The sequence below is a fragment of the Gorilla gorilla genome, chromosome 1 (genome assembly GCF_029281585.2).
Source record: "Gorilla gorilla gorilla isolate KB3781 chromosome 1, NHGRI_mGorGor1-v2.1_pri, whole genome shotgun sequence".
In the NCBI taxonomy this organism is placed as follows: domain Eukaryota; kingdom Metazoa; phylum Chordata; class Mammalia; order Primates; family Hominidae; genus Gorilla; species Gorilla gorilla.
The window spans coordinates 106734748-106762157 of record NC_073224.2 but is presented as its reverse complement, the minus strand read 5'-3'; the positions used below and the strand labels follow the sequence as shown (position 1 = coordinate 106762157).

Below are 27410 nucleotides of genomic sequence, written 5' to 3'. Positions count from 1 at the left end.
AATGTCTCCACCAAGAAATCATTAATATGTCAGAGCACTTGGAAGACTTTGGGATGGGCCTACTGTTTCCACTCAACATTGTGTTTTTAAAGTAAAGCTGTTGGAGCTCAAGCTGAAATGACAGATTATTTGTTGGCCACAGACCAGAAAACAAAACTCTTTAAGGTGATAGAAAAAAATATTTTTGGAAACTTATGGATTGTTCCTGTTCAAAGAGACCATGTTTTTTGTTTTTAATCTTGAAGCTTCAGCTGAAAGGATAGAGCGTATTTTTCATTCTCGTATGTTACCTACCTGTTTGGATGTTCAGTAAATGTTTTCCGTATATTACTATTTAAGTTATCCAGCTAAGTATTAATGAAAAAAGAGGGTTAGATGTGCTACTTGTTTTTATTATTCCAGACTAGCATACTTTTAGTTAATCTTTTGTTTTTACAGACTGGCATAGTGAGTATGGTATACACACAATCGGAGATTCTACAGAAGGAAGTGTACCTCTTTGAACGCATTGATTCTCAAAATCGAGAGATCATGAAACACCTGAAGGCAATTTGTTTTCTTCGACCTACAAAGGTACTGCATAAACTGAGCTTCCATCTGCCCAGGCAGATGCAGAACACTCTGATCTGAAAGCATTAAGAAGGCAAAATAAATTTGTATTATCATAATTTGTGGCATCATAATTATCCTGGTTCATCAGTGTTATAACCTTCATTTTTCTTGTTTTGTTTCCATATTTCAGTTGACCCCTTACAGCCAGTTCTTCCTTCAAGATGTTTTTTAGGTTCACAGCCATTCCCATTGCCACTAATGAACTACTCTTAACGGAGACCCACATTACTTTATTCCTGGATTAACCTCCGTATCTGTCACATTGAACACCATCAACACTTAATTTTATATACAGCTATGAGTGTCTTGAATCTTTGCCACTTTATTCACATTTATGCTCAGGAACCTGTGGTGGCTTGATGTTACTTCCATGATTAAATCTATATTTAGCCCAGCAATTAAAGCCCTACTTTATTGGTTTGATCTGCCCATGTGTATCCAGCCTTCCTATGTCCTAGGTCTGCTTCTCCTCTATAGCCAGCTAGGCTACTGTTGGAATGAGCAATTCTACATGCTCATTCCTGTTCCTTGTTTGTTTGTTTTTTTCTTCCGCTGATTAAAAGTTCTTTGGCCATTTGTCACTTTTTATCCATCATCTTCTAAATCTAGCTTGAGTTTCTCCTTTAAAAAACCTTTCCTATTTTAATCTTATTTGTTACACTTTTTTTTTTTTTTTGAGATGGAGTCTCGCTCTGTCACCCAGGCTGGAGTGCAGTGGCGCAATCTCGGCTCACTGCAAGCTCCGCCTCCCGGGTTCACGCCATTCGCCTGCCTCAGCCTCCCGAGTAGCTGGGACTACAGGTGCCCGCCACCACGCCCGGCTAATTTTTTTGTATTTTTAGTAGAGACAGGTTTCACTGTGTTAGCCAGGATGGTCTCGATCTCCTGACCTCATGATCCGCCCGCCTTGGCCTCCCAAAGTGCTGGGATTACAGGCGTGAGCCACCGTGCCCGGCTGTTATACTTTCTTGATTCATATTCATGTTCTTCAACTCTAATGCATTTTATCATGCTTGTGCATATGAACTTTCCAAAATGCAAATTTGATCATGACACTCCTGCTTGAAATCCTTGAATGACTTCTCATTGCTTTTCTGATAAGGGCAAAACTCCTTAATTGTAGCCTTCAAGGTGCAGCATGGTCTGGTTTCTACCATTTTTCGAGCCTCATTTCGAACCATTCCCCTTTTGCACTCTGCACCTCAATCACCCTATATATATCAATCCGCTATATTCCCCTTGTCCCGTCATGCCACGGGACGTTTGCATAGTCTTCTTCCTCTGCCTGGAACTTAACTTCTTCAAGTAACCCTTCACTGTTTTTGCTGACCAGGTCAAACCTGCCCCTTATATGCGTTTACAACACCATCTTTATCTCACTATTGTGTGTAATGGTTTGAACTTTTATATGGTTTATGTGATTACCAGCAGTAAGCTCCATGAAAACAGATATGATATCTGTTTTTTCTCACCCTATATTCCCAATTCCTGTCACACAGTGGACACTCAATAAACAGTTGCTGAATTAATGAACACATGCTGTGTTATAATAGTTTCCAATTGTTTCATATTTGTAGCTCTTAGTGATGAAATTTTGGTTCAAGAGATATGTTAGAGATCATCTAGTTCATTATTTCCTAATGTTTTTTATTAGAGAAACTCTTTCACTGTTATGTACTGTCTCTCGAACTCTTTTAAGAATCTTTCCTTTTGGCCGGGCGCGGTGGCTCACGCCTGTAATCCTAGCACTTTGGGAGGCCAAGGCAGGCGGATCACGAGCTCAGGAGATCGAGACCATCCTGGCCAACATGGTGAAACCCCGTCTCTACTAAAAATACAAAAAAAAAAAAAACAAGAAAATTAGCCAGGCGTGGTGGCAGGCGCCTGTAGTCCCAGCTACTAGGGAGGCTGAGGCAGGAGAATCGCTTGAACCAGGGAGTCAGAGGTTGCAGTAAGCTGAGATCACGCCACTGTAGTCCAGCCTGGCAACAGAGCAAGACTCCGTCTCAAAAAATAATAATAAAATAAAAATTAAAAATAATTCTTAAAAAAGAATCTTTCCTTTTTCTTTTTCCTCTTTTGTATATTCTCTTTTGTCTTTTTCCACATTGTCTGAACTTTTAAGAATCTTTTAATTCACTTTGTTATTTTTGCCTAGCATATTACGAGGAAGTAATTGAGGTTTAAAAGATTTATTATTTAAATTTTTTGCCTTAAGATTATATTATAAAGTTAATTTGAAATCTAAATTGCATTTTAAAATCTAAATTACAATTTTTAAAACCCTTTCCCCATTAATAAGCAGTATACATTGCTTACTTTTTTTTAATTCTGTAAAGAAATGTGATTTTTAAAACAAATTAATATGTTTAGGGAACAATTTATATTGAAATTTAACCAGGTGTTATAGTATCAAAAATCAATAAAACCTGCATTATAATCTTATGTAATTGGAATCTTATATTTTGACCATATAAAAATCAACTTTTTTGTTTTAAACTTTCATACTTTATTTTAAAACAATGTAATTATAGAAAAGATCTTAGCCTGCTACTTGCAAATACTTCACAAACATTGTAGTTGTGGAGAGTCTTACATCCCAATAAATTAAAAGCCAAAGTGAATATAATTAACTTTATTTTCTCTTGAATGTTAATTTTTAAAGGAATAGACACATTTGATGCTCTATATAGGAATTTTGATCAGGCCAGGCGCAGTGGCTCACGCCTGTAATCCTAACACTTTGGGAAGCCAAGCCAGGTGGATCAGTTGAGGTCAGGAGTTCGAGACCAGCCTGGCCAACATGGTGAAACCCCGTCTCTACTACAATTACAAAAAATTAGCTGGGTATGGTGGCACAAACCTGTAATCTCAGCTACTTGGGAGGCTGAGACAGGAGAATTGCTTGAACCCAGGAGACGGAGGTTACAGTGAGCCAAGATTGTGCCATTGCACTCCAGCCTGGGCAACAGAGTGAGACTTAATCTCAAAAAAAAAAAAAAAAAAAAAGAATTTTGAGCAAATGAATACAATTTATAGACAAGCAGCTTGATGTGAGTTTGCAGAATTATAATCAATTTTATGTTGTGTTTCAACATCTGTGTCCTTTATATTCTTTATCTTAATTTGGCCAAAATGCAGCTGGTTAATATTTAATATTATACACATATTATTAAATAATATATGATTCCCGATCATTATATTTAATTTATCTCTTTTGTCTCCAGCCCTTACCCACCAACATAAGCACACTTAACCTAGACTTCAATATGCAGTAGACGCAGTAAATAAACAAATCAATGGGTGAATGCTTATTACTTTTTTCCTTAAGCAGCTCTCCTCATATTTTGTTTGCTTGTTCTTCATTTTCTAGGAGAATGTGGATTATATGATTCAGGAGCTCCGAAGACCCAAATACACTATATATTTCATTTGTAAGTATGTTAGTTCACTTTTTCAAACATGTAACAACGTATCAGTTAGTCTGTTTCATTGAGCCCTTCATATCATCAATAACTTCATTGAATCTGTCACTATAAAAGTCTAGTTTATTTAATGTCCTTCCAAAGTATTAAAAATCTTTTGACCTGCCGGGCGCGGTGGCTCACACCTGTAATCCCAGCACTTTGGGAGGCCAAGGTGGGCGGATCATCTGAGGTGAGGAGTTTGAGACCAGCCTGACCAACATGGTGAAACCCCATCTCTACTAAAAATACAAGATTAGTTGGGCATGGTGGTACATGCCTGCAATCCCAGCTACTTGGGAGGCTGAGGCAGGAGAATCGCTTGAACCGGAGAGGCGGAGATTGCAGTGAGCCGAGATTGCGCCATTGCACTCCAGCCTGGGCAACAAGAGCGAAACTCCATCTCAAAAAAAAATAAATAAATAAATAAATAAATAAATAAATCTTTTGACCAATATTCTGTTTCAGAGGGCTAAATGTGATTTCCATTCATCTTTGATTGCTTAAATTAAAAATTTTACATTTTACTTTGCCTTTCAAGATGCTTTGTAAGTCAAAAGTTTTAAGTAGACGAATTTCACATCTCACCCCTGCCAAAAAAAAAAAAGTATATACTTATCCCTATTTTACACTTAAAAATTGAGACATGGAAGCTGATTTATTTTTTGAAGTGGGAAGGTAATACTTGAGTTTGCTGGAAAAGCAGAAATTTACTTTACATACCAGATAAAAGCCTTTCACTTCTCTTTGTTACTATATTTAATGCACTGAAAGTATAAATCATCAGGTAGTGATCTCTTATGTGCACAACTTTCTTGGAGTGGGGGTTAGGTAGGGGAGGTCTGGAAATAAACTAGGTTTGTGTTTACTATACAATTTACATGGATTTTTTTGATCCAATACATTCGGCTGTAGAAGTTACATCCATTCTCCTCTAGATGTCATTATTTATCTTTATGTTAATAGTGTTAGTGTAGTCTATTTGGTAACATTTCCAAAACCAAGGACTAGATTTAACAGTAAGTAGGGCATTTGAGAAGTTTTAAAGCTTACTTAAAGGTATTAGAGTTTTAGGGTTTAGACTACAGTCTAAAACGTACATACTTTCTTCAGCATATACTAAAATAGAATAATGATACAAAAAATTAACATTTGCGAAAAGACTATATATATATAAGAGCTCTCTCATATTTTATTTCATTCAGTTCTGTGTAGAATTGAAAAGTTACATAAAGCTTGTCCAGTGGGTTTTCAGTGCACGACGCCCCAAGAGGTAAAAATAGGCAATTTTATTAATCTGTGGCAACTTAATTTTTGTTTGTTTTTGTCTGTTTGTTTTTGGCTAATAGTCACAGGTTTTCTTTTTAAAATTAAACTTTCTATTTTGAAGTAATTGTAGATTCATGTGCAGTTAAAAAAAACAACAACAAATAATAATACAGAGATCCCAGATACCCTTTACCCAGCTTCCCCCTGTGTAGTATCTTACATGATGATAGTACAGTATCACAACCAAGATGTTAACACTGATACAGTCAGGATACACAACATTTTCATCTCTATAAGGATGCCTTTTATTAGCTTATATGGACTTCTGTCCCACCCCAACCCCCTCATTAACCCTGGTAACCACTAATATATTCTCCATTTTATATTTTGTCATTCGAAGAATGTTCTATAAATGAAATCATACAGTATATAATCTTTTGGGACTGGCTTTTTTCACTCAGCATAATTCTCTGGAGAGTCATCCAGGCTGTTGTGTGTGTGTGTGTGTGTGTGTTTTTGTTTTTTTTTTTGTCCGAGAAGCAGTCTTGCTTTGTCACCCAGGCTGGAGTGCAGTGTTGCCATCTCAACTCACTGCAACCTCCACCTCCCGGGTTCAAGCGATTCTCCCACCTCAGCCTCCCGAGTAGCTAGGATTACAGGTGCACACCACCACGCCCAGCTAATTTTTGTATTTTTTTTTAGTAGAGACAGGGTTTCACCGTGTTGGTTGTCCAGACTGGTCTCAAACTCCTGACCTTGGGTGATACGCCGGCTTCAGCCTCCCAAAGTACTGGGATTACAGGCATGAGCCACCACACCTCACCTGTTGTGTGTATTAATAGTTCATTCCTCCTTTGAGCTGGAACTGCAAAAAAAAAAGTTTTCTTAATTTAAAAATAGTTCATTTCGGCCGGGCGCGGTGGCTCACGCCTGTAATCCCAGCACTTTGGGAGGCCGAGGTGGACGGATCACGAGGTCAGGAGATCGAGACCACGGTGAAACCCCATCTCTACTAAAAATACAAAAAATTAGCCGGGCGCAGTGTCGGGTGCCTGTAGTCCCAGCTACTCGGGAGGCTGAGGCAGAAGAATGGCGTGAACCCGGGAGGCGGAGCTTGCAGTGAGCCGAGATTGCACCACTGCACTCCAGCCTGGGCGACAGAGCGAGACTCCGTCTCAAAAAAAAAAAAAAAAAAAAAAAAAAAAAAAAAAATAGTTCATTTCTTTTTATTGCTGAGTAGTATTCCATGGTATGAATGTACCACAGTTTGTTTAACTATACACCATTGAAGGACATATGAGTTGTTTCCAGTTTTGGCTATTACAAATAAAGCTGCTATAAATATCTGTGTACAGATTTTTATGTGAACATTAAGTCTTCATTCTCTGGGATAAATAACCCCCAGGAGTGCAACTGCTGAGTCATATGGTAATTGCATGTGTGATCTGCCCACCTTGGACTCCCAAAGTGATGGGATTACAGGTGTGAGCCACCGCACCGAACTTTTAAAGACATACAAAAGTAGAATAGTATCATAAGTTCCAATGTACCTATCAGCTGGTTTCAACAATTATTGAGCCTCACCCAATCTTGTTTTAGCTATACTGTCACCTACTTCTCCAGCAATATTATTTTAAAGCAAATCTAAGACATTATATAATTTTATCCATAAGTATTTCAGTAGGCATCTCTAAAAGATAAGGACTCATTTTTTTAAAAACACATTTCCATTATTACATCTAGATTAAAAGTGAAAAATAATTATTTATTCTTTTTTTTTTTTTTTTTTTTGAGACACAGTCTCCCTCTGTCACCCAGACAGAGTGCAGTGGCATGATCTCGGCTCACTGTAACCTCAACTTCCCAGGTTCAAGTGATGTTGCCCAGGCTGGTCTTGAACTCTTAGTACCATTTTCAAATAACCATTCAGAGTTCAAATTTAAAATTGTCTTTTTTTTTTTTTTTTTTTTTACAGGTTTTTAAAATCGGGATCAAAGTAAGGTTCACACATTGCTGTTGGTTGATATGTTAAGTTTCTTAATCTTCTGTATAGGTCCTCCCACCCCTGCCCCTGCTGCCCCATGCAATTTATTTATTGAAGAAACTGTTAAGTTTTCCACAGTCTGGATCTTGCTGATTGCATCCCCAGGGGGTAGTTTAACATGTTCCTTGAAGTTTAAAATATTCCTCTGTCTTCTAGTTCCTGTAAATTCATAGGTGAATACAGAGCCTTAATTAGGTTAAGATTCGATTTCTTCTTGGCAAGAATACTTCATAGGTGGTATTGTGTGCTTTCATTAGCTGCTTATTCTTTTGATATTAGCAGCTGCTGATGCTCAATGCCTGGGTCCATTCAATTGATTCATTGGGGGTTAGAAAAAATGATGATATTCTAATTCTGTCATTAACATTTGTTAGTTATTGTTGAGCTGGAATGTTTTCACAAAGAAAAATTTTCCCTCATCTATTTGGTTACCTGGTAGTACAGTTTATATATAAAAGACAGCATAAAAGTTTACTTCTTTCTCCTTATTTTCAATAAAATGAGTTACTTCCCTAGTATTCTCATTCTCCAATTCCTCCGATGGAGTCTTGCTCTGTCACCCAGGCTGGAGTGCAGTGGCCTGATCTGGGCTCATTGCAAGCTCTGCCTCCCGGGTTCATGCCATTCTCCTGCCTCAGCCTCCCGAGTAGCTGGGACTAGAGGTGTCCGCCACCATGCCCAGCTAATTTTTTTTTTGTATTTTTAGTAGAGACGGGGTTTCACCGTGTTAGCCAGGATGGTCTCGATCTCCTGACCTCATGATCCACCTGCCTCAGCCTCCCAAAGTGCTGGAATTACAGGTGTGAGCCACCGCGCCTGGCCAGTCCTTTTAAAATATATATATATATATATATATATAATTATGAATTTGTGGATTAAATATATTTTTGCTACCCATTCCAATTTGAAGGTCACTTATTCATTAGGCTTTAACTATCAGGCCCTTTTACATATATTGCAGCAGAAATTATCTCCTTTGAGTCAACCCCAACTCATGTGTTTCAGATTTCAGTAATGTGATCAGCAAGAGTGACGTGAAGTCATTGGCTGAAGCTGATGAACAGGAAGTTGTGGCTGAGGTTCAGGTAAACATATTGGTCCTGTAACACATCTCGTATGTTGGCCCTTTTTAAATATTTGAGTCTAAAAATAAAAAATAAGGAAAGGTCTGTCTCAAAAGAAGTTTTATTATGAATACTTGAATATGTTCATCACATAAATGAGGAATATTGTTTTCAGAGGCAGCAAATAAACTAGTTTTGAATTTTTCAGAAGGATGTGATAGGTGATAAATGAATAAAAAGAATACCTGTTTTAAATTATATTCTCTCTCATGACAACACATTGGACAGCAAAGTTCTTTTTTATCTGAGTAGAACATTGTATCTCCTATTAGCAGTATTTTATTTTTACTAATTGATAAGTATACATAGAGGTCTCCAGAAATACAATGTGTATAACCTTACAACCTTTATTTGTTAGATTTATTATTATTGCTACTGTTTTGTAATTATTTTAATTCTCCCACGTTGACAGTTGTTACCCAATTATTAATTGAACAATTTTGTATCTCTTTACACCTGTATTTCACAAAGTTTGGCTATATCATATTATATCACTTATGAAAATATTACTGCTTGATACAATTGAAGTTTATGGAATGACTATTCTTGGTGCTTTAATTTGCAGGAATTTTATGGTGATTACATTGCTGTGAACCCACATTTGTTTTCCATCAATATTTTGGGTTGCTGCCAGGTATGGAAGGAAAGGTTTAATTTATCAGTCGAGAGTTAATTCAGCAAATAATTAGACTTGTAAGAGAAAATTCAAATATTTTCTCTGAATATATGTTTTTAACAAAAAGGGTCGAAATTGGGATCCAGCCCAGCTATCTAGAACAACTCAAGGGCTTACAGCTCTCCTTTTATCTCTGAAGAAGTGTCCCATGATTCGTTATCAGCTCTCATCAGAGGCAGCAAAGAGACTTGCAGAGTGCGTTAAGGTATGGCATTACCTATTCCTGGTTCCAAAACATAAAGGCCATTCATTTCTCTATCATATTTCAGAAACTAAAGGAATAGTTTATTTACAACCAAGGAGATGATTGTATGTTAGGTTTCCGAGAAAAGAGGTAGGTATATGTAATTTGAAACAAAAAGCAACAATTAGAGCTAAGATTCTTAGGTTTAACCCAAGAAACATTCACAAGCTATTTAACTTTTTTTTGGTCCAGTTAAACCACTTATAAAATAGGGTTTCATATCCTAACCTCTTAAATAGTATGCTACTAAACTTTGTGAGACTTTTGAATCCTTCATATGGAAGATCTATGTGGGTGTAGAGAACTATTGTTAAATGTAGCGTTTATTAATTTCCTATTTATATCATTTCTATATGTAACTAGATGGTTGCACAAACCATCTTTCTCTCTCACCCACAGCAAGTGATAACTAAAGAATATGAACTGTTTGAATTCCGTCGGACAGAGGTTCCTCCATTGCTCCTTATTTTAGATCGCTGTGATGATGCCATCACCCCATTGCTAAACCAGGTACAAAACCCTTTCTTGGCATAATAGAAGGATAATTTTAAGTGATATTCATCAAAATACAGATAGGGAAGTAAAAGCATGGTCCATTTATTTCCCTCCTTATTTTTAGCTATTCTTGGTTTTGCTTTGTATTTCCCGGTGTTTTGGTATCATGATTCTTCCATCCACTGTCATCATAACTCTTCTGCTTCATCTCTCCTGTACCTTTCTGCCAGTACCTCCACCCCTAATCAAGACAGCTTCTTAATTCTGTAGATTCTATTTCCCTGTGTTTCCTTCTGTCTCCTCATTTCCATGCTTACAGCCATTGCCTTGGTCTAGATCCTAACCTCTTGCAAGAATATTGAAATAGTCATCTACTTCATTCCCTACTTTTTATTTCTTCTCACTCCAAATGTTCCACAAATACGATTTCCTAAAGCACAGCTCTATCTTATTACTCTTGGCTTAAAAAACTTCATTGGTTCCCATTTGCCTACTAGGTTAAAAAGAAACTCCTGAACTTGGCATCCAAGAGCCTTCACAATGTGGGCTAAACCTCTTATAAAACCTAGAGTTCACCACTTACATAGATAATGCCACATGGTTTCCTGCCAGCATGCTTTTACTGTGACTGCTTTCTAAACTCTAGAATGTTTGGAATACCTTCTCTTCCCATCTTCATCTATCAAAATACTGCTGTTAAAACCACTCAATCTGGTCGGGCACGGTCGCTCACGCCTGTAATCCCAGCACTTTGGGAGGCCAAGGTGGCTGGATCACCTGAGGTCAAGAGTTCAAGACTAACCTGGCCAACATGGTGAAGCCCCGTCTCTACTAAAACTACAAAAAAATTAGCCGGGTGTGGTTGCACACACCTGTAGTCCCAGCTACTTGGGAGGCTGAGGCAGGAGAATCATTTGAACCCAGGAGGCGAAGGTTGCAGTAAGCTGAGATCATGCCACTGCACTCCAGCCAGGGCGACAGAGCAAGACTCCGTCTCCAAAAATAAATAAATAAATAAAATGATTTATATGAATAATAGCAAAGAGTAAAAAAAAAAGAGCCGGGCACGGTGACTCACACCTATAATCCCAGCACTTTGGGAGGTCGAGGTGGGTAGATCACCTGAGGTCCTGAGTTTGAGACCAGCCTGGCCAACATGATGAAACCCTGTCTCTACTAAAAATACAAAAAATTAGCTGGACGTGGTGGCAGACGCCTGTAATCCCAGCTACTCAGGATGCTGAGGCAGGAGAATCACTTGAACCTGGGAGGCAGAGGTTGCAGTGAGCCGAGATCATGCCACTGTCCTCCAGCCTGGGCAAAGAGAGCGAAACTCTTGTCTCAAAAAAAAAAAAAAACAACACTCAAAAGCCATCTCCAACATCCAGCCATTCTTCAACATCTCGAAGCCAGATATTGTTCTTATCTCCTGAAAATCCCTGTAGACTCGTAGACCTTTGTGTCTCTCTCATGTCTCATGCTGTACTTGCCATGTTGTAGCTTTGGTTGTTTACATCCTCTCCTACGTTACATATTTCTTCAAGGCAGACTGAGTCTCACCAGTGTTTTTTCTCCTTCAAGTATAAGAACAGTGCACATAGCAGGTGCTCTATTAATAGTGATTTTGTATGTATGTATGTATTTATTGAGACAGAGTCTCTGTCTGTCACCCAGATTGGCGTGATCTCAGCTCACTGCAACCTCCACCTCCCAGGTTCAAGCAATTCTCATGCCCCAGCTTCCTGAGTAGTTGGGATCACAGGTGCACACCCCCACACCTGGCTAATTTTTGTATTAAATATTTTTAGTACAGACAGGGTTTCGCCATATTGGCCAGGCTGGTCTCAAATTCCTGACCTCAAGTGATCTGCCCGACTCGGCCTCCCAAAGTGCTAAGATGACAGGTGTGAGCCACCATGCCCGGCTGTGACTTTGTATTTACAGAGAAAGGCACAGTCTGTGTTTCAGTTTCTTCCCAGCTTGTACTAATGTTAATGCTAAGGGAAATCTGTGGAGTGAAACTTCTCTGTAGTATAAAATAGCCTTGTATTCCTAAAATTCAAAGTAATATATGTTCACTGAAGAAACTTTTGATAATATCAAAAAGTAGAAAGAAAATTAATTGCCTATTATTCTGTCTCCCAAAGAAAAGCAACTATTTATCCCACAGATTTCACTGGGGACTTCTTTTGTGCCACGTACTAAACTAAGTACTAGAGATAAAAGGTTAAAAGTTACAATTTCTGCCCTCAAAGAGCTCATGGTCCAATTATGAGAAAAATAAACATAATTTTAATTATAGAGTAAGTGCTAGAAGCATGTACAAGAAGCTATCCATAAAAGCATAAAACATTTTGTTGTACTTTTTTTTTTTTTTGAGATGGAGTTTTGCTCTTATTGTCCAGGCTGGAGTGCAATGGTGTGATCTTGGCTCACTACAACCTCTGCCTCCTGGGTTCAAGTGATTCCCTGCCTCAGCCTCCTGAGTAGCTTGGATTACAGGCATGTGCCACCATGCTCGGCTAGTTTTGTATTTTTAGTAGAGATGGGGTTTCACCATGTTGGTCAGGCCGGTCTCGAACTCCCGACCTTAAGTGATCCACCCACCTCAGCCTCCCAAAGTGCTGGGATTACAGGCATGAGCCACCATGCCCAGCCTTGTTGTACTTATTTTAAGTGCGACTTAATGGAACTTGCTTTTTCAAGAATTCCTTTGGCAAATCTTTTAGGAAATAAGCACCTTCTTTTATAACCTTCTAAATTATTTCTTAATAAATCTAGTTTTCTTAAGATAAAATATGTATATAAACATTTCTAGCATTTAGATTCTAGATGCAGAAGGGAACGTGCTAGAAAATACTTCATTTTGTCTAACAGACCTATGACTGAAAGTAATCTATTCTCCATAATTGGTGAAAAGGGAAAATTTAGAGATTTCTCATTTCCAGTTTTACCAAATAAATTCTCAATTTGTGAGACTGGAAACCAGTCCTTCCTCTCAACTCCCCTTAGGTAAAAATATAAAATAAAATGGGTTCAAAGGTAAGTTTCTGAATATCCCAGTGTTTTGATCAACTCACAAGGTTTTTCTGATAATATTAGTGTTCCCAGGACAAATATAGTACCACTCAGATCTGCAAGAACACACTTCTCATGCTGCAGAAAACCATAGAAGCATACAGGAAATGGTACAGCTTGTAACTGCAGTACCAATATAGCTCTATCTGTGAAGCCAAAAATATGCTCTTAATTCACAGGCAAAAAATTGGAGCTAATGATAGCTCTAATTTGTTTTCTTTCTATCAAGAATATTAATCTTGCTGCCCTTTTTCCAAAAGTATGAAATCTAAAAGTATTTTGACTTTTCTTCAGTGTTTAATCAATTAAAATGACAGTCTTAATGCTTATAGCACAAAGTATGAATAAAATTTAACTCGAGAATCTTCATGTAAAGAAGACTAGTTAAAGAATGTTATCAGTTTTTATTTGTTTTCCTGAACGTTTACTATTTCCATATTCTGTCAGTTACCTTTTTTTTTCATAATTCTTTATTTAGTGGACATATCAGGCCATGGTCCACGAACTACTAGGCATAAACAACAATCGGATTGATCTTTCCAGAGTGCCGGGAATCAGTAAAGACTTAAGAGAAGTGGTCCTATCTGCTGAAAATGATGAATTCTATGCTAATGTAGGTGGTTTAAATTTTTTTAAATTGTCTTTAGTTGTTTTTATGTAAGAAGATCAATATTGGCTTGTTAGTATAGGGGCAGGCATGGGATTTCATGTGAAAGGATGATAGGGGCATCCTGTGCATAAACTGCCTCTCAAGGGAAGGCAGAAGACTTGGATTCTGACCCTTTAGCAATTTTTTTTTTCATAGAGATCACGTAGTTATTTACTTCTCTCCCCTCCAGTAGCTGTTTGTGAGAATAGTAATGGTATTCATCAACAGTGTCCCAGCTAATGTCCAAATTTGGTAATTAAAATAGAATTTCCCTGCCCTTCAATTCTGTGTTCCAAATTCTTTTTCACTTCTTTCAAGTTGTCTGAAAGTCAGACTAGTTGATGAAGTGTGCTTCCAACTTTCTTTTTCACAGAATATGTACCTGAACTTTGCTGAGATTGGTAGCAATATAAAGAATCTCATGGAAGATTTCCAGAAGAAGAAACCAAAAGAACAGCAAAAACTAGAATCAATAGCAGACATGAAGGTAAATTGAACATGTACATGAATGACAAACATGTGACAGTTTGGTACTATTCATGTAAGCAACACTTTTGGAATCTTCTGGGTCTAATTTCTACCTTGATTGATTTTATTTGGTTTGAGACTTATTTTCTGTAATGTCTTTAAACAATATAGTGAAAACTTTATGATAAGCCATGTGCTTCTTTCCATTCTTCAGTAATATCTGGACTATTTAAAGACTCAATCTATTGCTGGGAGCAGTGGCTCATGCCTGTAATCCCAGCACTTTGGGAGGCCGAGGCGGGCGGATCACCTGAGGTCGGGAGTTCAAGACCAGCCTGACCAACATGGTGAAACCCCGTCTCTACTAAAAATAGAAAATTAGCCAGGTATGGTGGCGCATGCCTGTAATCCCAGCTACTCGGGAGGCTGAGGCGGGGGAATCGCTTGAACCTGGGAGGCGGAGGTTGGGAGGTTGCAGTGAGCCAAGATCACGCCACTACACTCCAGCCTGGGCAACAAGAGCAAAACTCTGTCTCAAAAAAAAAAAAAAAAAAAACTCAGTCTACCAACATATACCAGTTCTTCTCTTCTTAAGCATAACAAAATGCCATGTGGCTGAAAGTTGTAGATGCTTTAATCTGGGCTGAAAAACAACCCCCGCTTTCCCCAACCCCCATTCAGTACATGCTTATCCTCAGTCAAAAAATAACAGAACCTCCCATTGATGTTTTTCCCATGGCAGGCGTTTGTTGAGAATTATCCACAGTTCAAGAAAATGTCTGGGACTGTTTCAAAGCATGTGACAGTGGTTGGAGAACTGTCTCGATTGGTCAGTGAGCGGAATCTGCTGGAGGTTTCAGAGGTTGAGCAAGAACTGGCCTGTCAAAATGACCATTCTAGTGCTCTCCAGGTCAGTCCAATTTGATGAGCACCTACTATATGTAAGGCACTGTGCCAGGCAGAGCAAGAGATAAAAAGGCAAGTAATCCTTCTTCATCAACATGGAATTTAGTCCGACAAGGAGCTGACATGAGAACACAAATTAATATTATTTAAGATAGATCTATAAAAAGAGTCACAAGAGAAGTGTAATGTGCAATTCCCAAGGGTTCAGTTAATTAGTATGAGGGCAGCCTAGTCTACTAGAAAGAGCACCAAACTAGAATCAGAAGATCTAGATTGGAGTGTTTGGTATACCACTTACAGGCTTTGTGACATGGAGCTGTTGACTTAATCTCTTAGCCAGTTTCATTACTTGTAAAATAGGTATATTAATACTCATCTCACAGAGTGGTTAGGAAGACTTTAAAAGATAAAACGTATATTAAAATGTATTATCTAAGTTTTTTCATTATTGAAGATCTGCTTTTCATCGCACCAACATATTAATGCCTGCTATATGTATATACTACTGCTGTGAGGATCTGAATACAAAGATGAATAAGATACCACATTACAGTAGGGGAGAAAGAAATTTAAACTAGCAATTGTAATACCAAGCACTATGTACTATATTAGAGGTATTTACAAAGGAATATGGAAATACAGAGGAAGGACAACTGTTTTCCCCAAGGATGAGGCTTCTTAGCACTTCTTAGGGAAAATAACATCAAACAGGGAAAAGGAAGAAACATCCTCAGCAGAGAGAATGCAGGCATGAAGATGTGAAGAAATAAATATTGATATATATATATTTTTTCTATATATATATAAAATATTTATATTTGAAATATACATATATTTAAATATATATATGGGAACAGAGAATAGTTCAGTGTGGCTAGTCCAGGGTACAAGATGACTGGTCTTAGACTGGAAAGACTGACTGAAGCCAGGTTATGGCCATTGGAAGGAAGTTGGGCTTTAATCTTAAAATGATGGGGGCTCCCGGAGGATTTTAGAAGAATAGCAACATAATCAGACTCTGGCCTCAAGAAATGTATAGTCTAGTTGAAGAGACAAAACTAAAGCACAAGAAAAAATTAGATAATGTTTCAAGATGAGAATTAAGTCATAATTGTAATACTGACTGTAACAGATTTTGAGGTTATTAGGAACAGTTCTTAGAGAAGGCAAGATTTGGATGGACCACAAAAGAATGAATAGAATTTGGGGGAGGAGTTCAGCCAGGAGCAGCAAAAGCAAAGATGTAGAAATATGCAGGAAGTAATAAACAGTTTGACCTGTAGAGAGTGAGTATGAAACAGAATTAGATAAAATTGAATTGGTAAACAAAAAACAGTTTACAAGTTTTATGAAGAGGCTTGTAAGAATTTATACCTGCTGAGATAAGCAAAGAGACCCAGTATAGGATCTTATGTAGAAAGTTGAGGTGAGGAAGGCAGTATTTTAGGAAATGTAACCTAGTAAGGATGCTTTAGAGGTGAAAAAACAGGTCAGAGAGACTTGTAGACTTACAGTGATAGTAGTAAAAATGTACAGCAAGGGGCAGAACTGAAAAACATTTCAAAGGGAGAAGAATTAGACGACAGGCTGGATATAAAGATAGAATAAATCAGAGGTAATTCCATGTTTCCTGAGAAATGACAAAGTATGATGTCACTGACAAGTAATTTAGGAATACGAGTCCTTTAGGAAATAGCCATTTCTAAGCCACTTATAAGAAGCACATTTCCCTGTTAATAGGGCCCTATATTCTAAAGCTTAGCTTCTTTCTTTCCCAGCTACAGTTCCACTTTATTCTATAAAATAATGCCAACCTGTTATATGGGAAACAACTCAGGTTTTGGACCCCGACTGGCTTGGCTTATATCCTACCTCTCCTTACCAAAGTTTCTTTGGGAAAATTACTTGATTTGCCCAAGTCTTGGGGATTATGATTTCAAACTTTCAGACTGTTATGATGATTCAATGAGATATGTAAAATGCTTCACATGTAATAGGTGCTTTGTAAATGTTAGTTCCCTTCCTCTAAGCATGATTTTTTTTTTACACATAGTGCAAACAAAAGAAAGAAGTCTACCTGTGGGTGCTCTAGTTATACCACGGTCTTTACTGGGATTTATTGTTGTTGGGTTTTGGATCAGAACCTAAAGTCGCATTCTTTTTAATCACTAAATAGTATCCTTTGTAAAGATGTATCCTAATCTATTTAACTTGGCCTTTAAACAACACTACTAATAGTATTTTATAGTTGTTTTGTGGGCCTAATAGAAATGTCCTGATATTTATCACAAAAAATGAGTTTTCTGCCTCTTATTAAATAAAAAACAAAATTGTGTCCCGTAACTAAATTTAAATTTCTTATATTTCTTTATCATTTGATTTTTCCCTTGAAAACAGTAGAACCAGACTTAATCACTAGCCAGTTTTACTGTCTTTATTTGTATCTCTCTACATGTGGAAAGCAATTAGAAAAAGTTCTTGTAATAACTTGTCTGAAACTTTATTTTTGTGTTCACTTTAAAAGAAAAATAGTCACTTTAAAAATATAAATTCTATTTGTGATCCACTTTTTATGTTTAGAACTTATCTTTTGAAGGTTTTCTTGTCTAGAGTATTGGGATTTTACAGTGAGCAGTTGATTTGGAGTCCCCCATCATAAACGACTTATTTGGCAACATAACTTAAATAGTCTATAAAGGGATCTTTTGTTTGATAGTAAGTGGATGTCAGGGGCCTGACTTCTAGAGGGATTATAGCATTCCTTGGCTTGACCTTAGATGATAATACGTCATGAAGCAATGAAATGAGGTTTGTGAGTAGAGATGGGGTTTGCTTTATTGAATAGTATCATGACAAGAAAAAAAAGTTCATGTATTGCTAAAAGTTAACTTAAAAATTGCTGCCATTCTAACCATTATTTTGTAGGCTAATGAAAATTTCATTTAGAAAGAATTTCACTAGAACCAAAGTGAAATTTACTACCACTGAAACATATACATATCCTCAGAAGAGATTTATTGATTAGTAATGAAGATTTGCCATACCATGAAGAAAAGCATCTTTAGAAAGTGAGCAATTCCACCCTTACCATCCTCCCTATACCCTGCCCCCCATGCCCAGCCTGTGTTGTCATATCACAGTTTTTCATTTGGAGAGAGGAACCAGTCTGTTTTATATTTTTTCCTAACCTTTCGTAAAGATCTCAAATCATCCTGTTAATGATACATAATAAGGACTCAATAAGTATTTATTAGAAAAATGAGGAGGAAGAGCTCTATTTGAAGCAGTATAGAGTAGTGGCTAAGAGCTTGGGCCTTTGATGGCTTGGGTTTGAAAATAATTCCTAACCACTCTAAAACTCAGTCCTTTTGTCTATAAAGGGGGAAAAATAATAGTACTTACCTCAAAATTGTTGTGAGAGTGCAATGAGCTAATACATGTAAAACACTTATGGTACTTGGTACTTACAGCTTTCAAGAAATATTAACTACCAACATTAAGAGTATTATTATTTGATGGTACATTTAATTTTCTTAATGGCATCCAAGACATGTTTTTTAGTTCAGTGATAGCCTTGTATCTCTCTGATTTCAGAAAAGTGTTTGGTTTTTTTGTGTGTGTGTTTTGTTTTGTTTTGTTTTGCCACTCATTAAAATTATAAGAAAAGTGGTTGGGATACATTGAACTGACTGACAATTTTACTTTGATTAATTAAATGTAAAAATGATCCTTTTACTCTAAAACAACATTTAGCCAGTATTTTAGAAACAGTATTGATCAGCAGAAGATCTACTGCAAAGCTCAATTTTATGTTGACTAGTCATTAAGAAAAGGAATACTGGCTCCGATGTATTTACCAGTCAGTAGAATTGGGTCTTGTCTGCTTTCTATCATTTTTCCCTGATAAGCTTTTTATATTCCCACAACACTGTTCTCTCAAACTGTTAGGCTAATTTTTGTCAGATCAGCATGTGGAAGACTTCTGCCAATTCCATCTTACTGTCCTAATCTGTTGGTTTATTTTGTTATTCTCTGACTTTACTACATTAATATAGTAGATAACAAAGAAGGGATCCTGTTCTTTAGGTTAAACTAAAACAAAAAAAAAATGGAGACTATCTTTATTACCAAGACCAACTATAATCTGTATAATAGTTTGAAATGTGTGTATGTCATAATGATTTCTTCTTGCTGTGCTGCTTTATCATAGTTTTGATAGAAGAAAACAGAAAAGTAAAAAAAGATTTAGCCAGAAACAATGGAAGAATCTCTAAATATCAGAAAAGAAGAATGGTTTTCTCGTTGATGTCTTATAAATGAATGTTAGTTCCTTTAGGAAACTTGATCTCCAAAGACACTATTTTTGCTTTGCTTTGCTTTGCTTTTCCTATTCCTTGATTAGGCCCACACAAATGTTAGAGTTCAGTGCAAGGTTTTCGAATCCTGTCTTCTTAAGTAGATGACAATTTTCTGTTTTGCTCTTTACTCAATCATTGTTATAATGTGACAGTGTTCTTTTCTAATAGTCACAAGGCTGATGGAAAATTTAATAAGAGAAACCAAAAAATTATGTAATTCAGTTAATTTCCAACAGATAAATACTACCGTGTAGCATATAACCTGCTTTGTAATTATAAGCCTCTCTGATTCTTTTTTCTCCTCTTCTCTGGTTAGTGCCCTGAAATCTCAATGTAATGTATGCCACTGCCAATCAAGTTGACAAGTCAAGTAGTTATGAGGGAAATCCTTCAAAATGAAGTCAAAGGATAAAGTGGGATCAAGGCAGACAAAAAGGTCCTGCGTCTCCAAGGACTGATAAAGCTGAAAGAAAAGAAAGAACTCAGCTTGTACCTACAGGTTTCTTTTCATGAGAGAATAGATGCCTCTAGCTAGAACATGGACCTGAGCCATGAGTTGGGTCCTAAGGGCTCAAAAGTAGGCAAAATAATTACTCGCAGTAAGCCTGGTCAGATCTGGGCCAAGTCCTCAGTAAAGAACTAAGAGTCAAGCCAGGCAATCTAAATACCACTACCAAGTCTTAAGGAATGGAAGTGAATTTTTTTTAGGATTGATGCATAATGATTGTACAGATTTATGGAATACAATGTGATGTTTCAATACATGTATACATTGTGTAGTGATCAAATCAGGGTAATTAGCATATCCATCACCTTAAACATCTGTCATTTCTTTGCGATAAGAACATTTAAAAACCTCTCTTCTAGCTATTTTGACATATATAATACATTATTGTTAACTCTATTCATGCTACTATGCAATAGAACACCAGAACATATTCCTGCTAACTGTAGCTTTGTACCTATTAACCAGTTTCTAACCACCCCTATCCTTCACCATCCCATCCTCTGGTAACTGCTATTCTGCTCTCTACTTCTATGAGTTCAATGAGAACAACTTTTTAGATTCCACATGTGAGTAAGATCGTGTACTATTTGTCCTTCTGTGTCTGATTTATTTCACTTAATGTAAGTCCTCCAGGTTAATCTGTTTTGCCACAAATGACAGGATTTTGTTCTATTTCATGGCTGAATAATAAATAATAAATATATATATATATATGCTGCATTTTCTTTTCCCTTTTTTTTTTTTTTTTTTTTGAGACAGGGTTTGGCTCTGTCGCCCAGGCTAGAGGGTAGTGGTGCAATCTTGGCTCACTACAACTTCTGCCTCCCAGGCTCAAGCTACTCTCCCACCTCAGCCTCCCCAGTAGCTAGGACTACAGGTATATACCGCCATGCCCAGCTAATTTTTGTATTTTTGTAGAGACAGAATTTCACCATGTTGTCCAGGCTGGTCCCCAGCTCCTGAGCTCAAGCAGTCCACCTGCATCGGCCTCCCAAAGTGCTGGGATTACAGACCTGAGCCACCGTGCCCGACCTAAATACTGCATTTCTTGATCCATTCATCTGTTGATGGACATTTAGGTTGATTTCATATCTTGGCTATTTTGAATAGTGCTGCAGTAAACATAGGAGTGCAGATATCTCTTCAACATACTGATTTCATTTCCTCTGGATATATACCAAGTAGTTAGATTGCTAAATCATATAGTAGTTCTATTTTTAATTTTTTAAGGAACCTTCATACTATTTTCCATAATGGCTGTACTAATTTACATTCCCACCAGTTGTGTGTAAGGGTTCTTATTTCTCCACGTCATCACCAACAACACTTACTATCTCTAATAAGAAACAGCCAAGAGTCAAGATCCAAGTGAAGGTAAATAGAAAAGGGCAGAGACTGATTACTGCAAACAGTCTTTGACTGTCATCATACCAGTTTTGTGAATTTATAGTTACTTGGATTTCTCAGATTTGCTTAAAAGTACAGAGACAGATCAGCCAGAAAAGGTGGTAAGAGAGTGACTGCAAGGGCAGGAAATGAGACATTGTGCCTATAAGAAAAGTAACAACAGAAATCCCAAATGGGATTTCTTTTCTTTTTAAAAAAATTTTTTAAAATTTTTATTTATTTATCTGAGACAGTTTCACTCTGTCACCCAGGCTGGAGTACTGTGGCACGTAATCTTGGCTCACTGCAACCTCCGCCTCCCAGGTTCAAGCAATTCTCCTGCCTCAGCCTCTTAAGTAGCTGAGACTACAGGCGCCCGCCACTACATCCTGCTAATTTTTTGTATTTTTAGTAGAGAGGGAGTTTCACCATGTTGGCCAGGCTGGTCTCGAACTCCTGACCTCAAGTGATCCACCTACCTCGGCCTCACAAATTGTTGGGACTACAGGCGTAAGCCATGGCACCCGGCCCCCAACAGGATTTCTTAATGTTTTAAACTTACGCTGTTGATTGAGATACATATATAATTTGTACCTGAAATTTCTTCATATTATAGTAGAAAATAGTGGAACATTTGAACAGATACCCTAAATGGGCTGTATTCCGTGGCTGCTCTAGGGGAAAGATCCCATGAAAGGAAAAAAATAAGAAAAATCTTACGAATTTGGGATCGAAATCTACAGAAGTTTCTCCCTTTTTGATCCCTTAAGGATGATGGTAGTGAAATAGTAACCCAAAAAATCAACAATAGAAACCTCTCTCAGAGAACTCTGTGCTTGAAAGCTACATGGGAGGTTCCCCATTATCATCATAGTCCCTAGTCAGTGTGAACAGAAGAGCTCTTAGACATTGGACATGGTTGTTGTCAGGTACAAAAGAGATAATGTATGTGAAAGCATTTTGTAAGTTGTAAAGTAATCATATAGTTGATAGTTATGTCCTCAGAATTCAGTGCCCTTCAAGGCTCTTGCCAACCTTTCAAACCAAGCCATTTCTTCCTCTGATTTCCATATTTATTTTGATAGTGCCACTGCTTTTGGTCTCTCACACTGGTTCCAATACTTACTGATTCTTCAGGACCTTTGGCAAGTGTCACCTCTGTGAAGTCTTTCCTAATTTCTCAACAACCCAATATACTTTCTCTTCCCCTTTCTCTCCCCTTCCTCTTTTGCACTGATTTTCAGCTTTTGCTTTTTGTTTTGTTTTTTGCATACATGTTTCTGTTATAACACCACATATTTGTTCCTGAAAAACCTCATATTCTGTGAAAACATGCACTAAAAAAAGGGTTATGAGAATATAGGGTTATAAGCAGACCACTTAAAATCTACATGACTATAGAAAGAAAGAAAAAATTCATATAATTTTTAAATCAGAGCCCTAATAAAAATAGTAACAATTATAATAAAAATACTAGCATGGTTAAATCTCCACCGGCATTTGCACCTAGAAATAGAGCCAGTCCATCCTCTGCAGCCTTATTCCTAGGGCTCATGTTTTCTTCAAATTATAAGGTCTTGAAAATACTCACTTCTCATAAAGACTACTTTGTCAAAATTAAAAATACCATATGGAGACAGCTTTCTTCATCAATCAGTGTTTGATTGTTATTTTGTTTTGTTTTGCTTTTTTACACAGTGCAATATATTTGCATCCTTTTTATTTATACTTGCCCTTTCCCCATATAGCATAACACAGTGGAAAGTGCAACAGTTCTTGAAGCTACAAAACCAGATACTTCTTGCAGAACACACTTCTGTAGGATTATCATCTTTTTTTCTTGAGGTATTGGTAAGGCTTCCCCTTTAATCATAAGAAAGCCTATCCATTCTGGAAAAATTACATGTGAACCAATATGCCTTCTGTGTTAAACTGACACCATTTCCATATTTATCCATCTCACAGAACTAAAGTACATTAAAGAAACATGTATATAGCAGAATAAATTATATTACTTTGATCATCCTTCACCCCATTGACTGTGAACTCACTGGGGACAGGAATTGTCTTTAACTTATCTGTGTGCCTGCAACAGTGCATGACATACTGCCTTATGGGGACTCAAAAGTATTTGTTGACTTGAATTAAATTATTTGTTCTGCTGCATAATAAATATAAATCTGTACTATATGGAAGGTCCTGAATATGAGGATTAAAAAATGTAAACATGGCTTCTCCTGGCCCCCTTTCCTATCGGTACCTGCCTCTTAAAATCATTAAGTACTAAATCTAGAGATTACATGCTATTACATACTCATCTCTGTCAACCATGTTGAGACATGTTCTGATGCTTCTTAGAGATCAAGCCCAGTCTGTGTAAAATTCTACCAGCTTGTCTCCATTTCACTGGTCAATCATTAATACTAAGAGAAAGCAGTAGGGTTTGCAAATCAACTAGTCAGTTTTGTTGTGCCGTATTGATTCAAGTCGTGGAAATAGTAAGTGTTCCTTCTTTCAGCAAGGAAATTACAACTTCAGCTATTGGAAAAGAAAAGTGGAACTATCCATTATTAAATTCATTTTTGTCCTAAAGCAATTACAATGGAAATATATTTCCTTATTTAATTCTTACCTTGGACAAAAGGCATTTAATTTTCTATAGTTGAGACAGTTGCTAAGTGTATGACTTATAATTGTCATAGTAGTGATGTATCACTACCATTCAATAATTATTAGATCTAAGGCATTGTACAACAGATGACTCAAGTGAAAGGGGGATAAATATAAGTTCTATCTTTCTTCAGAATATAAAAAGGCTTCTGCAGAATCCCAAAGTGACAGAGTTTGATGCTGCCCGCCTGGTGATGCTTTATGCTTTACATTATGAGCGACACAGCAGCAATAGCCTGCCAGGACTAATGATGGACCTCAGGAATAAAGGTGTTTCTGAGAAGTATCGAAAGGTAACCAGTTTCCATATTAGCTCACCAAACAGGAACCAACTCTGTTATTATATTCTTAGCTCTAACGAATGATAAATCATACTATTTTTATTTACAGAAATGTATAATTCTGTCTTTTCATTTTTGTTTCCTTAATAAAATTATTTTCTTATGAAATGGGCTTCCTGATGCCTAAGCAATCAAAATTTGCTTCTCTTTCTTAATAGCTCGTGTCTGCAGTTGTTGAATATGGTGGTAAACGAGTCAGAGGAAGTGACCTCTTCAGCCCCAAAGATGCTGTGGCTATCACCAAACAATTCCTCAAAGGACTGAAGGTATAGACATCTCCTCTATGCTCTCCTGAGTGAGAACAGTTGAAGTCCTTGAGGCTGAGAGTGAATGAATATGATCTTCAAAGTATCTTGAAGATTGCTGCTAATTTAGTACTGTGTCAGTTAAATGAAATTAAAACTGGCATCCTCTTGAAAGCTTTTTCTTTTAGTGCTGTCTGTCTTAGAGCTGTATCAGCATTGGACCAAATAGCTTAGCAGGAAATAACTGGAGATATTTCCAGGAAATAAGAAAAAGACAAACAGTTCTGTTAGTCACAGATATTTTACACCATTTGTTTATAATTAAAGATTTTTTAGGTAGTTTCTCTTTGAAGGAAATTAAAGATGAAGCAAACATTTGATCTTTTAAAAATACTAACCTGTTTTCTTAAAATACTCAAAAATTAATTCTAATCTGCTAGCCTTTCTTTTTTTTTTTTTTTTTTTTTTGAGACAGAGTCTTGCTCTGTCTCCCAGGCTGGAGTGCAGTGGCACGATCTCGGCTCACTGCAAGCTCCGCCTCCCGGGTTTTACGCCATTCTCCTGCCTCAGCCTCTCGAGTAGCTGGGACTACAGGCATGCACCACCTACACCCAGCTAATTTTTTTTTTGTATTTTTAGTAGAGATGGGGTTTCACCGTGTTAGCCAGGATGGTCTCGAACTCCTGACCTTGTGATCTGCCCACCTCGGCCTCCCAAAGTGCTGGGATTACAGGCGTGAGCCACTGCGCCCGGCAGCCTTTCTTATGTTTCCTGAAGTTTTTCTATTTTCCTGGGTATTTCCAGTCTTTTTTATACATAATCCTTTCCTTTTATTTGCTCTACCTATCATTTAACATTTCACAAAAGGTGAGAGACAATGAAGACATGATAAAGGATTTAAGCAATTCCATTTTTAAAAAATCCTTTACAATAACTAGCCCTAAATTACAGAGTAATTTTTATGAGATTAGAACATTTCTAGCTGATTAAAATAATTTTTAAATTTCCCACAGTTACTAAATCTATTTCCCACAGTTATGTAAATCTATCCCATGAAATCTCTATTGAGTGTATGTCCTTTTCTGATATGAATATTATTAATTCTTGTGTTGCCAATTTCCCAAAAATGACATAAGAACCATTTTCCCCTGTTTTAGGGAGTAGAAAATGTATATACACAGCATCAACCTTTCCTACATGAAACCCTGGATCATCTCATCAAAGGAAAGCTTAAGGAAAACCTATATCCTTATTTAGGCCCCAGCACACTCAGAGACAGGTAAGCTAACAAAGATATTAATAATAAAAGCCAGAAATACTGAACAAACAGAAAATTTAGAGTAATGTTAAGGACTAAAGCTGAGGTTATAGCATTCTGCTCCTCCTTTCTTCTGTTAAGATTCTTTTGGTTTTACATATGTCAGCATTAGATATGAATTCCCCTGCTAAGTCTGAAACATTTATTTCTTTTGTACTAAAGAAACAAGTGTTTTGGAGAGCCTCAAATCCTTCTGTATTTCAGTATCAGACCAGTTTACTTATGCCATTTAAGGTTCCGTTCGATGGCATCTGGCATTTGGTGTTTCAAACATTGAGGCCAAAAATAGGCTTGCTGCTTGATTGCCATCCAGAGCAGGTTGTTACTATTTTTGGTGAGAACTGGACTTTGCCAAATGTTGCCAGCACACAAACTGAGAGACCTAATTAATAAAGGCCATTTGTTACACAGGAGCAAAGGATGGCTTTCTTTTTGAGTATTAACTAAAGGAAGCAATAATTGTCATCTTAATCCAGTGGTTAATTTTTAATAAAAACAAAACTTGTCCAGAACAACTTATTTAGGCCAACCTGAAATTTTAAATACTGTATACATAAATTCTACCTAGTTAAAAATTATATTGTTATTTTTTTGTTGGAACACATGTTATCTAAGGGGCTAACATATATACTTGAATCCTATTGGATAGATTAATGTGAAAATTTTACTGTTGACATAACTCGTCTATTATTTCAGTTAATAAACATCTAAGAGCCTTGGAAGTATAGTGTTTTATAAACATAATGAGATTCTGAATGAGAAAAATGTTTTGAGATACATAGGTGATTCTTTTATGTGATAAAGTGTATTTTTTCACTTTGTCCTTTAAAAAATTTTTTTCTGTAATTTGGTACAGAACAGAAAAAAAAAATCATCTTTTAAAAGTCCAAGGTTGAGATGCAGAACATTTGGTGTTAAATTCAGAGAGTACACTCATTCAGATAAAATGTTTAAAGACCTTGGGATCAAGATTCAGAAATGTCAGCTAAGTGGGAAGAATGAACGCCAGCCCAAAGTTATACACCTATCTGAGAGGCTTTTTAAAAAACAACTATTCTTGAGCTTTTGCATTAATGTGATAAATAAAAACATTTATTTGCTTATGAATTTTTATAAGAATTACTGAACAAGGAATTATTTATTACCAAAGGGAAACCACAGGCCACCAGAAGAATATACTGTATATGATCAGTACACAGCAGAAAACCTTTCTAATTTACATAATTCATTCCCACACAAAGCTCAAAATTATATTCCTTGAACAAAATGCACATTTATCAGTTGTCAACATCTGTTACCATTTGTCACTATAACCTAAGTATGCATATAGTTAATAATTCAGTTGCTTTGTCCTTTTACACAACAGATGTTGATTGAATGCTTTCAGTATGTTAAGAGCTGTTGTAGATGCTGGCGATATAGAAGTGACAGGAAAGACAAGGTACCCGCCCTCAGAGAACTTACATAGAGACAATGAGTAAACAAGTAAACAAATGAAGAATATAATTTTAATAAGTGCTATCCAGGAAATAAATAGGGTGATGAGCTTCAAAGT

The 27410-nt window shown here is 36.8% G+C and overlaps 1 protein-coding gene across 2 annotated transcripts in view; it reads left to right on the top strand.

Annotated features, from left to right (window-relative positions):
* The window catches only part of VPS45 (vacuolar protein sorting 45 homolog), a 77535-nt gene that overhangs the window by 486 nt on the left and 49639 nt on the right, over nucleotides 1-27410 (top strand). For both annotated transcript variants that reach the window (XM_004026562.4, XM_063695357.1), the window contains exons 2-13: nucleotides 439-573; nucleotides 3986-4046; nucleotides 8395-8474; nucleotides 9079-9147; nucleotides 9257-9394; nucleotides 9833-9943; nucleotides 13485-13619; nucleotides 14029-14142; nucleotides 14866-15033; nucleotides 24086-24244; nucleotides 24451-24558; nucleotides 25695-25816. In XM_004026562.4, coding sequence (XP_004026611.1) covers nucleotides 439-573; nucleotides 3986-4046; nucleotides 8395-8474; nucleotides 9079-9147; nucleotides 9257-9394; nucleotides 9833-9943; nucleotides 13485-13619; nucleotides 14029-14142; nucleotides 14866-15033; nucleotides 24086-24244; nucleotides 24451-24558; nucleotides 25695-25816 — 1400 coding nt within the window. The remainder of the gene's footprint in view (nucleotides 1-438; nucleotides 574-3985; nucleotides 4047-8394; nucleotides 8475-9078; nucleotides 9148-9256; nucleotides 9395-9832; nucleotides 9944-13484; nucleotides 13620-14028; nucleotides 14143-14865; nucleotides 15034-24085; nucleotides 24245-24450; nucleotides 24559-25694; nucleotides 25817-27410) is intronic.